The sequence below is a fragment of the Chinchilla lanigera genome, unplaced genomic scaffold, assembly GCF_000276665.1.
Source record: "Chinchilla lanigera isolate Chin_1 unplaced genomic scaffold, ChiLan1.0 scaffold00019, whole genome shotgun sequence".
In the NCBI taxonomy this organism is placed as follows: domain Eukaryota; kingdom Metazoa; phylum Chordata; class Mammalia; order Rodentia; family Chinchillidae; genus Chinchilla; species Chinchilla lanigera.
Genome location: NW_004955420.1, coordinates 12,674,424 through 12,686,898, shown reverse-complemented (window position 1 = coordinate 12,686,898; position 12,475 = coordinate 12,674,424). Strand labels below are relative to the sequence as shown.

At 46.4% G+C, this 12,475-nt stretch overlaps 2 protein-coding genes across 2 annotated transcripts in view; both read left to right on the top strand.

Moving 5' to 3' along the window:
• Nucleotides 1-1,880: 1,880 nt before the first annotated feature.
• Smco1 (single-pass membrane protein with coiled-coil domains 1) lies at nucleotides 1,881-6,405 on the top strand. The gene is made up of 3 exons (XM_005383135.1): nucleotides 1,881-2,043; nucleotides 5,108-5,257; nucleotides 5,591-6,405. Exons 1-3 carry the CDS (start codon nucleotides 1,994-1,996, stop codon nucleotides 6,042-6,044), a joined length of 654 nt encoding a protein of 217 aa, XP_005383192.1. The 5' UTR covers nucleotides 1,881-1,993; the 3' UTR covers nucleotides 6,045-6,405.
• Nucleotides 6,406-10,062: 3,657 nt separating this feature from the next.
• Rnf168 (ring finger protein 168, E3 ubiquitin protein ligase) overlaps nucleotides 10,063-12,475 on the top strand; it is a gene marked incomplete in the record, with an annotated part of 20,022 nt that continues 17,609 nt past the window's right edge. The window contains 1 exon segment of the mRNA XM_013513503.1: nucleotides 10,063-10,773. Within this exon segment, the coding sequence (XP_013368957.1) occupies nucleotides 10,473-10,773 (301 nt within the window).

The following is a 12,475-nucleotide window of genomic DNA, read 5'->3' as shown; positions in this document are numbered from 1 at the left end:
AGGGGCTGGGGGTTTAGCTCAGCGGCACAGCGCCTGCCTGGCAAGCGCAAGGTCGTAAGTTCGATTCCTGGTACCAGAAAAATACAACAACAACAAAAAGCAAACCTATTCATGGCTCCAAATAACCATTCATTATTTTTTTTTTTACTTGCATAATAAGAGAAAACCAATTTTAATTCATCAGATTAGAAGCATAACAACAATAATATTAATAATAGAGTACAAATCGGGCGTGGTGGTGCATGCCTGGAATCCCAGCACTTGGAAGGCTGAGGCAGGAGGATTGCTGCGAGTTTGAGACCAGCCTGGGCTACAAAGTGAGCTCAAGGTCAGCATGAATTGCATAGTGAGACCCTGTCTCTCTCTCTCTCTCTTTTTTGACCCTGTCTCAAAAAGACAAAAAAAAAGAAAAGAGAGAGTACATTTTTTTTCTTTGCATTGCTGGGGATTGAACCCAGCCCGGACAACTTACTATTTTTATATCCAAATTTTTTTTTGTCTTTTTTGAGACAGGGTCTCGTTATGCAGTTCAGGCTGGTCTTGAGCTCACTTTGTAGCCCAGGCTGATCTCAGACTCCCAATGATCCTCCTGCCTCAGCCTCCCAAGTGCTGGGATAACAGGTATGCACCACCCTGCCTGGAAGATTTTTGTTTTTTTGCAGACCTGGTGATTGATAATTCTAGGACCTTCACTCTGAGCTACATCCCCAGCCCTTTTTAATTTTTTATTTTGAGGTGGATCTGACTAAACCAGTAAAACTCCCACACTGGTCTGGAATTTGTGATCCTCCTGCCTCAGCCTCCCAGAATGTTGAGGTTACAGGTGCATAATACCACCCCTGTCTTGGCTTGGCTTTGAGAAAGGATCTTGCTATGTTGCCTAAACTGGCCCCGGGTTCTTGGGTTTAGGTGACTCTCCTGCTTCAGCCTCTTGAATACATGGGACTACAGGCTCAAACCACCACCCCCAGCAAGAATACTGTTTTGTCTATTTTTGTATTCAGTTCCAACCCTAATATTAGAAACTCTCAACAAAATACTTACTAGTTTGTAGTGATTGTTTTTGGGTTTTTTTGTTTGTTTGTTTGTTTGTTATTTGTTTTTCTTCCGGTACTAGGAATCAAACTTGCGACCTTGCACTTGCCAGGCAGGCGCTTTGCCGCTCAGCTAAATCTCCAGCCCCTGTAGTGATTGTTAATAAGACTGTTAGCATTAAAATCATAATCATTATAAAAGATGTGGTGAGCTCTTTAAACCTACTTTAGATTGTAATTGAATAATGAAGCTGTTAAAACGTAAGAACAACGTTTCCATCAAATTTCACCCTCGAATATGTAGGTGTATCTGTGTATACATTTCCCAGACCATACAGAGTTGTATCTGGGCGTTGCTCTATATTCATGTACTGTGGGGTCAGTTTGTTTTGACTTTGAGACAGGGTCTTGCTTTATTTTTTTTTTTTAATTTTTATTTCTTTTACCTTTTTGAGACAGGGTCTTGCTATGCAGTTCAAGCTGGCCTTGAAATCCTTTGTATCCCAGGCTGGCCTTGAGCTCTTGGCAATCTTCCTGCCTCAGCCTCCCATGTGCTGGGATTACAGGTGTGTGCCATCACCCCCAGTCAAGGTCTTGCTTTATAGTCTGGGCTGGACTTGAACTCAGTATGTACCCCAGGTTGGCCTCTAACTCATGGCAAGCCTCCTGCCTCAGCCTCCCCAATGCTGGGATTACACCACGACAGGCAGGTCAGTGGCAAATGTTACAGTGTACACCAAGACACCTGTGTTCACATCATCAGTTCTTTGAAACTATATTTGGATGGGCAAGCTATAAAAAGCTTCTGTACTGCATGACCTTTCAGGCAGGAGTTAGATCAAATGCTCAAGTTGCTGCTGCCTGTTGCCGAGTGGAAAACAGCAGAAAGCCCTCAGTTCAGCTATCTATTGGGTTTTTGTTTTGCTTCACTTTATTTCCTTTTGTTTTGCCTTAAGAAGATGAACACAGAAACTACGACCCTGGTGTCCCTGACGGAGGCGATGAAAAGGTTGCTAAGGGCTCCGGGGAGGGTGCAAGCGTGGGGCCGCTCCTTAGAGAAGATGGGGCAGAGACGAGCATGGAAGACAGGCAGGCTCATCAGATCATGTCTTAAGGTCGCTTAGCTCTTCAGATTAAAAAAAAGTAAATTAATAATAAAATTAATAAAAAAAAGAAAACTTAATAATAATTAATAATAATTGCTTCCCATTGCTATCATTTCACTCGTAGGCCTGTACCAAATGCTAGATTTACAAAAATAAGCAGTACCAACCGATCAGGGAGAGAGAACTGAGGAGTTTCCCGATTCCTTGTTGGCTTGTTGGCCAACATTCAGTAAAAGCCCTTTCCTTTAGGGGAAAAGATAAAGACAGTAAGACGTGCCTTCTGCCCTCAGCTTGTAGGGATGATAGAATTATTGAAAAATATAATTTGCAGGGGGAGTGGAATTTAGATAGGGTCTTTCTTCATAGCCCTGCCTGGCCTCAAACTCTTTTTTTCTTTTTTGGTTTTGGTTTTTTTCCCGGTACCAGGAATTGAACTCACAACCTTGCGCTTGCCAGGCAGGCGCTGTGCCACTGAGCTAAATCCCCAGCCCCTGGCCTCAAACTCTTGATCCTCCTGCCTCAGCCTCCCAAATGCTGAGATTATAGGTCTGTGTCACCATACCCAGCTTAAAAAATATAATTTAATGCATGCAACCTTATATTGATGATGTTCCTAAAGAACTAAAAAATGTGAAGGGAGGATAATCAATCCTGTCTTTGACACTAGAAAAAGGACTCTTCACAGAGGGACATTTAAGCTGGATCCTAAAATGTGAGTGGTGTTTATGAGAAAATACAAGATGGGAGGGAATTCTAGGCTGAGGGAACGGTACAGGGAAGCTACATATTACTGACTAGGATGTGTTAGAGGATGGGCAGAAATGAAGGCTAGGCTACGGAAGAAAGGCTGTTTCCCCCTAGGGAGTTCCAGTTTGTCACCCCCCCCCACCAGGAATCGAACTCACGACCTTGCACTTGCCAGGCAGGCACTGTGCCGCTGAGCTAAGTCCCCAGCTCCTTGGGAGTTCCAGTTTGGTTAGGAAGATTCCACTGGACAAGTCAGGGTGGTAAAAAAAAAAAAGGGATATAACCAGGCACAGTGGTACACGCCTGTAAACCCAGATCTCAGGAGGCTGAGGCAGGAGAATCGCCACAAATTTGAGACCAGCCTAGACTATACTGTTGGTTCAAAGCCAGCCTGGGCTAATAGCAAGAACCTTTCTCTACAATCCCAAACCTAAAGTAAAGGAATGTCATCTGTCGTGTTACATGCCTGTGACTGTACTTTAGAAGATCACACGTGCAGGATGGATTGGAAGCTGAAGCAAGGGCACAGTGACACTACTGTGATTGGAAGCCCAGGCAGAAGATGGCGAGGCACTGGTTTAGTGGACATGAAGAGGAGGGGATGGGTTAGACAGAGGTTAACTGAGGCGGGCTGTGGGAGAAGGCAAGGAGCTCTGCAGGTAGAAAGGACTGAGAAAGCAGTGGAAGCCAGACCTGGCCGCACAAGCCTGTGATCCCTGCTGCTGAGACACAAAGATCAGGCGTTTAAGCCCAGCTGGGGCAATTTAGCAAGACTGTTTCAAATAAAACCTAAAAGAAGGGCTGGGGATGTTGGTCAGTGGGAGAGTGCTACACACACGCACGCACACACACACAAATACACACACAAATGCACACACAGGCAGAGGAATTTGAGTTGATCCTTGAAAGAAGGATAGGATCTGGACACAGAACAGGATAGAGAACAACAGCAAAAAAAAGAATAGGGTAGAGAAAGCCACCTTATTAGCTGGGTATGGTGGCGCACACCTGTAACCCCAGCACTAGGGAGGCTGAAGCAGGAGGAATGCTGCAAATTTGAGGCCAGCCTGGGTTACATAGTGAGATCACAAGTAGCCTGAACTAGACAGTGAGACCCTGTCTCAAAAAACAAAAACAAAACAAAACAAAAAGCAACTTTATTATACACTGGTCCCAGGGCTCGCTGGGAATATGACATCAAATCTCAATTTTTTTTTTTTTGTCTTTTTGACACAGGGTCTCGCTCTACAGTTCAGGCTGAACTTCAACTCATTATGTGGCCCAGGCTGGCCTCAAACTCACAACAATCCTCCTGCCTCAGCCTCCCGAGTGCTGGGATTACAGGTGTGTGCCACCACACCTGGCTCTAGATCTCAATCATTGTGAGACTCAAATTCTGTCTGTAAAATAGTAAAAAATGACTGTTTCGCATCTTATGGTTGTAGGGATTAAAGTAATGTTTGGATAAAATACTCTTTAGTAGTGCTACATACCTGTAATTTCAGCACTTGGGAGGCTGAGGCAGGAGGATTGTGAGTTCGAGGCCAGCCTGAGGGACACAATGAGATCCTGTCTCAAAAAACAAAAGAAAGGTGCCAGGGAGATAGCACCAGGTCCTGAGTTTGATGCCCAGTACTAAAAAACAAAACAAAAAAAAGCAAAAACCCCAAAAAGTGAAAAGAAAAGACCAACCTCTTTAAAGTATAAAATATAACTACAAAGACAAGATATGGTCAGTAACTGAAGTTATTAGACATTTCAAAAGTCCAACCATACAAGGAATGAAAAAGCAAGGATGAGGGCCAGAGAGACTGGCAGATGCATGCAACATCTACTCATAATTTGATATTTAAGTATTTAGGGACTGGACGTGTAGTTGGGGGTGAGTGCAAGGCCCTCTGTTTGATCACCAGCACTGCAAAGAACAAAGAAACAAAACCCAACTTTGAGCTGGGCATGGTGGCTCACACCTGTAATCCCAGCACTCAGGAGGCTGAGGCAGGAGGATCGCTGAGAGTTCGAGACTAGCCTGGGCTACAAAGTAAGCTCAAGGCCAGCCTGAACTGCATACGGAGACCCAGCCTCAAAAAGACAAACAAAACAAAACAAAACAAAACAAAAACCAAATTTGTAGCGGTTGTAAATGTTCTTAGAGTCTTAGGTTAAAACAAAAATCTTAGTTTTGTTCTCTGAGCTAACCTTGATGATTCTGTCCTATAGAGTAGACCAAAAACTCCAAGCTTTAGAAGCACAATTCAAAGAACTGGACATCACCAAGGATAATCTGACCCAGAAATTTGAAAACCATAGCAAGACTCTGACAAGCCAAGCTGCGCAAGATGAGCTGTGGACGGCGGTTCTGGCACTCAAGTGAGTACTGCCTGGGAGATCAGTAGGATTGTGTGGTTCTGTAAGAGCTTCCCGTGTTCACTGCAAAAGGGAACCAAAGCCAAACCCATCCCCATAAGCCCATCCTTAACCGCAGCACTCAGGGAGCTGAGACAGGAGGATTGCTGGGAATTCAAGGCCAGGCTGAGCTACATTGAGAAACCATGTCTCCAAAAACTAAAACAAACCATCTCTCCAAAAGCTAAATACCAGTTGGATCTTCCAGTGGGTCTGTACCGAGTGGGCTGTCCTAGTGTAGTGCAATTTATATTTGCACGGTTTTCCACGGCTTACGCAGCTCTCCGTTTCTTGTAGATTCACGTCAATGGAATTGAATATTTTGTACAGCTACGTCATCGAAGTACTTATCTGCTTGCACACTCGTGTGCTTGAGAAGCTGCCAGACCTGGCAAGAGGTCTGCCCACCTTCACCTCTGTCCTTCGACGGAAGGCCAAGAATCAGCATATCAGAGTGGCGTGGGAAGCGGTCCTGGAGGAGAGCGGGCTGCGGGAGGGAGACATGGCGGCGCTCTGCGCCTTCTTCATCGCGCACGGCAGCGAGGCGGAGCACTACGCTGCCACAGCCAGACGCACGTACATTGGGGACGCCACGTTCATGATCACCAGCATGGTGAAAAACCAGGCCTTGCGCGAGGGTTTGCTGCGGGCTGTCCAGGTCATTGACAAGGGGAAAGCAGACAGGATGCCTGAAGCACGAACGTCCTCCCTAAAAGAGTTGCTGCCATCAGTGAGAAGTGAACCTGTCTAATCCCAGCACCGGGGACGCTGAGGCAGGAGGATCGCTGTGAGCTGGAGGCCAGCCGGGGTTATATAGCGAGACCCTCTCTCAAAAAAAGAAAATAAACAAACAAACAAAAACCTGTCATCCTATGACCCAGTGATTCAACATGTAGTAATTTATCTTGGATACTGAAAAAAAAGAAAGAAAGAAAAGAAAAAGGCACAATTTATTTACTATAGGCTAATTTTTATAGCAAAAGGCAAGGGGAGCATTAAATGAATTATGATAAATTGACAGACTACATATTTTTCTGTTCAGCCATATAAAAGAATGAAGCAAGCCAGGTGTGGTGGTGCATGCCTGTAATCCCAGCACCCAGGAGGCTGAGGCAGGAGGATCACTGTGAATTCGAGACTAGCCTGGGCTACAAAGTGAGCTCAAGGCCAGCCTGAACTGCATAGCGAGACCCTGTCTCAAAGAGACAAAAAAGAGAAAAAGAAAAACCCACACACACAAAAAAAACCTCAAAAAGCTCAGAGCTGCAGTTGTAGCTCAGTGCCAGAGCACACGCTTAGCATGTACAAGGTCTTAGGTTCAATCCCAACACCGTATACATACATATAATACAAAAAAACAAAAAACAAAAAACCCTAAAGTGGGGCCAGGGATATAGCTCAGCGGCACAAGTGCCTGCCTGGCAAACGCAAGGTCCTGAGTTCAATTGCTGGTACCAAAACAACCCCCAAAACAAACCAAAAAACATAAATAAAAAAAAAGCTAATGTATAAAATGTGAAACTATATTCTTGCTAACCTCCTTTGAGATTTAAGAATAAAACGTGCGCACTATCACATAAATGATATGCGTGACATAAATAGCTAAGCCCCGAACTGACCCCATCTTGAACTTTATTGCCCAAGTCTAAAGGGAAGGGAAGACAATCCTAAACCCACCTCTAGAAGGCAGGGCACGTGCTCACTCACTGAGTCATTTCTACTCTGGTTTCCGCTGCCACAACTTTCAAAGTTTCTGTGTGATCAACCTTTTTTTTTTGGAAACTAGGTCTCAAAATGTAGCCTAGGCTGGCCTCAAACTCGTGGCAATCTTTCTCCCTCCGCCTTCCCGGTGCTGGGTATAGGCACTTGTGTGCCACCACAGCCAGCTCAAAGATGTTTTTACAATGTTTTCTTTTTTTTTTGTTTTGTTTTTCCACTGTTAAATGAGCTGTTGAACCATGCTCAACAGATCAGACAAAGAGTTATTTATGCTGAAACTCCGGGCCATCCAGCCAAAACTATCTTTCAAAAAAAAAAGGGAAAAAAATCAGAAGAAAATAATAGCCAAACCCCAGTTAGGCCAGTTTTAGCCAGCAAAAGGAAATGCCCTGTGCTTTAACCTTTACAAGGAGAAAAACATGCTGGGCGTGGTGGTGCATGCCTGTAATCCCAGCACCTGGGAGGCTGAGGCAGGAGGATCCTTGTGAGTTTGAGGCCAGCCTGGGCTACAAAGTGAGCTCAAGTTCAGCCTGAACTGCATAGCGAGACCCTGTCTCAAAAAGACCAAAAACAAACAAAAAAAACCCCACAAAAACACATTTGCAAGCACCCATCTGCTATTGAGCTCAGCTCTCAGAACTTGATTCTAAAACTGCAAATAAAAGCTAATTAAGTTCTTTAAACAATTTATTGTGATTCTTTTTGTTGTTGTTGTTGTTGAGACAGGGTCTCCCTAAATTGCTAAACTGCCAAGTCGCCCGGGTTGGGTTGAACTTACAAGACTCTTGCTTCCGTCTCCCAGAGTGCTGTACTCACAGGCATGCACCACTATATCCAGGTTAGGTTTTTTTTCCTTTTGTTTGTTTGTTTTTGTCTTTTTGAGACAGGGTCTCATTATGCAGTTCAGGCTGGCCTTGAGCTCACTTTGTAGCCCAGGCTGGTCTCAAACTCACAAGGATCCTCCTGCCTCAGCCTCCCAAGTGCTGGGATTACAGGCATGTGCCACCATGCCCGGCTACATCACTTTTAATAGCTGCAAGTGTTATAGGCAGCTGAGTTAGACAGAAATATTATAGGCAGTGAGACAGGGCCCGGCCCACAAAGGAGCAAGTATGGAAGACAAGATACCTTGCAAATGGAGACATACTTGCTGCGGGCCAGACCTCAAGACAAAAGTTTAAATAGATCACCCACACACCTCCCTAGGGATGGACATCAGGGATTGATATTCTAAATAGGTAGCGATCACCTTGAAAAGTCACTGACTCAAACCCTCACAGGAAAAGCCCCTGTTCTGTATTCATACTCGCTTGCTACGTGACTCGCTTCCCCATTTGATCCCGATTTAGTCAATTTTACCTGAGCAATTCTTATTGGCTGACCATAGTTTTGTCCCACCTTATGCCCACTTTGTGATTTCCCATTTTTCCTCCCACCTTGGGCCCGTCTCCCCTCCTGGTTTTGCTCTATAAAAATCCTTGGAAAAGACAGGTTCCCTGGGCAACTCACTGGGGCCCCCATTCTGTGCCTCTCTTGCTTTCTTTCCCCCAATAAATATATTCTGCTCTTAAGCTCTGTTGTTCCTAAAATTCATTCTTTGATTTTAGAGAACACAAACTCTGCCCAGATATCATTAAGATTGGCAGTTTTTTCCCCCTATTTCAGAAGGACTTTTAGAAAAACAAACACAAAAAGCCAGTGCGAACACACAGACACATTGTACTGTAAGGAAAAATTGTGTCTTTAAATTTTACAGCACCCCCAAGTTACACATTTTATCGCAGCATCTCCTGTGGAGCTTATCAAGGAGATGCTCTCTCTGTTTCATTTTTTGCTGCCTTCCACCACCCTGAACTGTTGTGTGTCTCTGCCATGTGCCACCCTGCCTTGGAGCCAGCTGATTATGGACTGAAACCTCTACAAACTGTGAGGTAAATAAACCTTTTCTCCTGTTTTAAAAAAAAGATATCATGGAGAAATTCTGGTAATTTATTTACATTGGCTCAGAAATTTGTACCATTGAGGGAAACAATCAAGAGTTTGGTTAGCAACAATTCGTTCAAGTGACAGCCCTTGGTGGGAAGCAGGAAAGAAACATCATAATGAAGCCTACGATGCAAATACGAAGTTCAAGAGCAGCAATGGCTGGGCGAGGTGCTGCACGCCTGTGATCTCAGCACTAAGGAGGCTGAGGCAGAAGGATCTTTGCAGGTTTTAGACCAGCCTGGGCTACAAAGGGAGCTCAAGGCCAGCCCGAACTGCATATCGAGACCCTGTCTCAAAAAAAAAAAAAAAAAAAAGAGCAGCAATGATTTCTGTGAGCAAGTACACAGCTTTGTACCAAATATACTATGACAGTCTTTACAGTAGATATAAAACAAGTTCTAGAAAGAAACAAATATTCAATCTGTTACTACTGTCTAAAAATTGCTGAAATGTGTACAGATAAAAATGGTGTTTTATTGTATAATCAACATGGCAGTCTACAAATTATATATGGTACCAGGAATTGAAGTCAGGACCTTGCACTTGTCAGGCAGGCGCTTTACAAATTATATATGGTAACTTGCGACTTTCTTTTTTTTTTTGAGATAGGGTCTCTAAGCAGTTCAGGTTGGCCTTAAACTCACTATGTAGCTTAGGTTGGCTTCGAGCTCACATCCATCCTCCTGCCTCAGCCTCCCAAGTGCTGGGATTACAGGCGTGCACCACCACACCCAGCTAATATGTGATATTTAACATTTGCCACAGAAAAATGCAACAGTACTAGGAAATCAACTCTTAACATGTCTCTGGTTGAAATTAAGAACTTTAAAGCCTCTGAAATCAGGAATCTCGGGAGAAACCTGGGCCCCACTCAGGCTGAACCCAGTGCAGCTGCGACAGTGAGGCGGGGCGAGGGTGGGGCGGGCAGCGAGGCGCGCACAGGCACCGGAAGTCCAGCCCAGCCATACGCGGGATGCTACCGCGGTTGGGCGATTTTCTGGGCGGGAGGGAGCGGTTGTGACGTCACTAACTCGGCAGCGAATAGGCTTCTGGGCTGGCTGGAGCGAGGTGACGGGCGGCGGGGCTCGGAGTCCCGGGAGACTGCGCGGCGCGCGGGAACGAGGGGACGCTGCAGCTGTCTAGCTGCCCCGCTGCAACTGCAGAACGGAAGTCCCCGGGCCGCGCCGCAGCGGACGGGAGCCGCGCAAGCGGTGAGCGGGAGGAGCAGGAGGAGCAGGAGGTGCCGCCCCGCCGCGGCCGCGCTCGCCCCCGCGAAGACGTTCCCTAGTTACTTGGCCTAAGAATGAAAACGGGCGGAAGCTCGCCGTGCCAGGTGTCACCGTCCGGCTGACCCTCCCGGCGCCTTGCGTCTGCGTGCCGAGCCGCTGCCCCTCTGCTCTCGCTGGCGTCGGCCCGGGAGCCTGCCCCGCCCCTGCCCTCGGCGCCGCGGATGCCGCCTCGTTAGCGCGCTAAGATGGCCGCGCCGCCCGCCGCCGTCCCCGCGCTGTCCGAGTGCCAGTGCCCGATCTGCATGGAGATCCTGGTGGAGCCGGTGACGCTGCCCTGCCGCCACACGCTCTGCAGCCCGTGCTTCCGCGCCACCGTCGAGAAGGCCAGCCTGTACTGCCCCTTCTGTCGCCGCCGCGTCTCGTCGTGGGCGCGCTACCACACGCGGAGAAATTCCCTGGTCAACCAGGAGCTGTGGGGCCTGATCCAGAAGCACTACCCCGCGGAGTGCGGGCGGAGGGCCGCCGGGCAGGAGGCGGAGCGCGCGGGTGAGTGGCCCCGGGGCTTCGCGAGGAGCCGCCGCGGTTCCCTTTTTAAAAAGGAGGGGGACTGTAATCCCAGCGGTCGGGAGGCTGAGGCAGGAGGATCGTTGCGAGTTCGAGACCAGCCTGGGCTACAAAGTGAGCGCAAGGCCAGCCTGAGCTACATAGCGAGACCCTGTCTCAGAAAGCCAAAAAAAAGGGGGGTGGGGTGGGTGGAACCCGACTAGTAATTTGTCTTTGTATTTTGGAAGTTTTATGGAACTTCTCCGCTTGTATCGACATCCAAGGCAGGATTTTTGTCTATAGTTAAACTGTCCGAGCTGTGCGCATAGGGTGCAGCGGCAGCAGAAGGAAACTGCTGAGTGCCGTATTCCTGTTTCTTTTACCTTCAGTTTTCTCTGACGTACAAATCTGTACATCTCCATTATATCTCTGTTTTGTATTTTGTTTTCTTAAGCATACGGCAAACCCAGAATAGCTCCCCCCCACCCCGTACTGGAGAGTGACCCGAGGACCTTTGCACTAAGCTACATCCCAGCCCCCCTATTTTTATTTTCATGTTTCTGATTTCGAGACAGAGTCTCACTAGTAGTCCACTCTTGGCTCCAACTGGGAGCTCTCCTGCTTCAGCCTCTCGGAGTGCTGGGATTACAGATATGCGTCACTGTCCTTGGCTCCAGTTCCACTTAGTGCAGTCATTTTTAGCGAAAGCCCTTCATCATGTAGAGCTCGCCTCAACTAACGTAAGCAGTAAACTATTCAGTGCTTCCTGTGCTGTGGTGCATCTGCCGTTTATTTATCTTACTATATGGTAAAAACTTTTAATAAACCTTTCCATTTTCAGCATTATTAAGCAATAGTTATAAAAAACAGCTTTATTGAAATACCACACCCTTCCCCAATTCAGAGTTCCATTAATGAGTTCTCACATACCAATTTAAAAAATGGATGAAATACACACACAAGTAAAATTTGTCATTTTAACCACGCGTGGGTGTGGGGGATGCTCTTAGGGCCACTTACAGCTTTAGGGGGTGCTAAGCAGGAGCTTCACTGTAGAGCCGCACAAACCCGTGCTCACTTGAACCATTTTGAAATACACAGTTCATTATCACCCCACTAACCATTTAGGTCTGAATTATTTCGCTTGGTCAGTACTTCATTTGGAGGTCTTTTTGTGGGCATAGTGTGTTACTTTTTTTTCTTTTTGGAGGCAGGGTCTCACTATGTAGCCATGTTGGCCTCGAGCCACGCCTGACTGGGTTGTTACATTTTGTTTATCCATTCATCCTTTAATAGACATTTGGGGTTTTTCTTTCTTTTGGTTATTTGAATACTGCTGGTGTGAATAGTCACATACAAATATTGTTTGGTTGTTTTCACTTCTTTTATATATAGTCATCTCTTGGTATCAAAGGGGAAGAACTCCAAGGTCTTCTTCAGATGCTAAAATCTCTAAAGGCCTGACTTCTTTATATAAAATACTGTAATTCTTGCTTAAAAACAAGCAGGGTAGCTGGGCGTGGTGGTGCACGCCTGTAATCCCAGCACTTGGAAGGCTGAGGCAGGAGGAGGATCATTGTGAGACCAGCCTGGGCTACAAAGTGAGCTCAAGGTCGGCCTGAACTGCATAGGGAGACCCTGTCTCAAAAAGACCAAAAAAAAAAGAAAGAAAAAAACCAGCAGGGGCTGGGGGGAGGGGAAGCAG

Coding starts and splice junctions, on each gene's coding strand:
- Smco1 (XM_005383135.1), top strand. CDS start 1,994: ATGAACACAGAAACTACGACCCTGGTGTCCCTGACGGAGGCGATGAAA. Junction 2,044..5,107: donor CTGACGGAGGCGATGAAAAG/GTTGCTAAGGGC, acceptor TCTGTCCTATAG/AGTAGACCAAAAACTCCAAG. Junction 5,258..5,590: donor ACGGCGGTTCTGGCACTCAA/GTGAGTACTGCC, acceptor CGTTTCTTGTAG/ATTCACGTCAATGGAATTGA.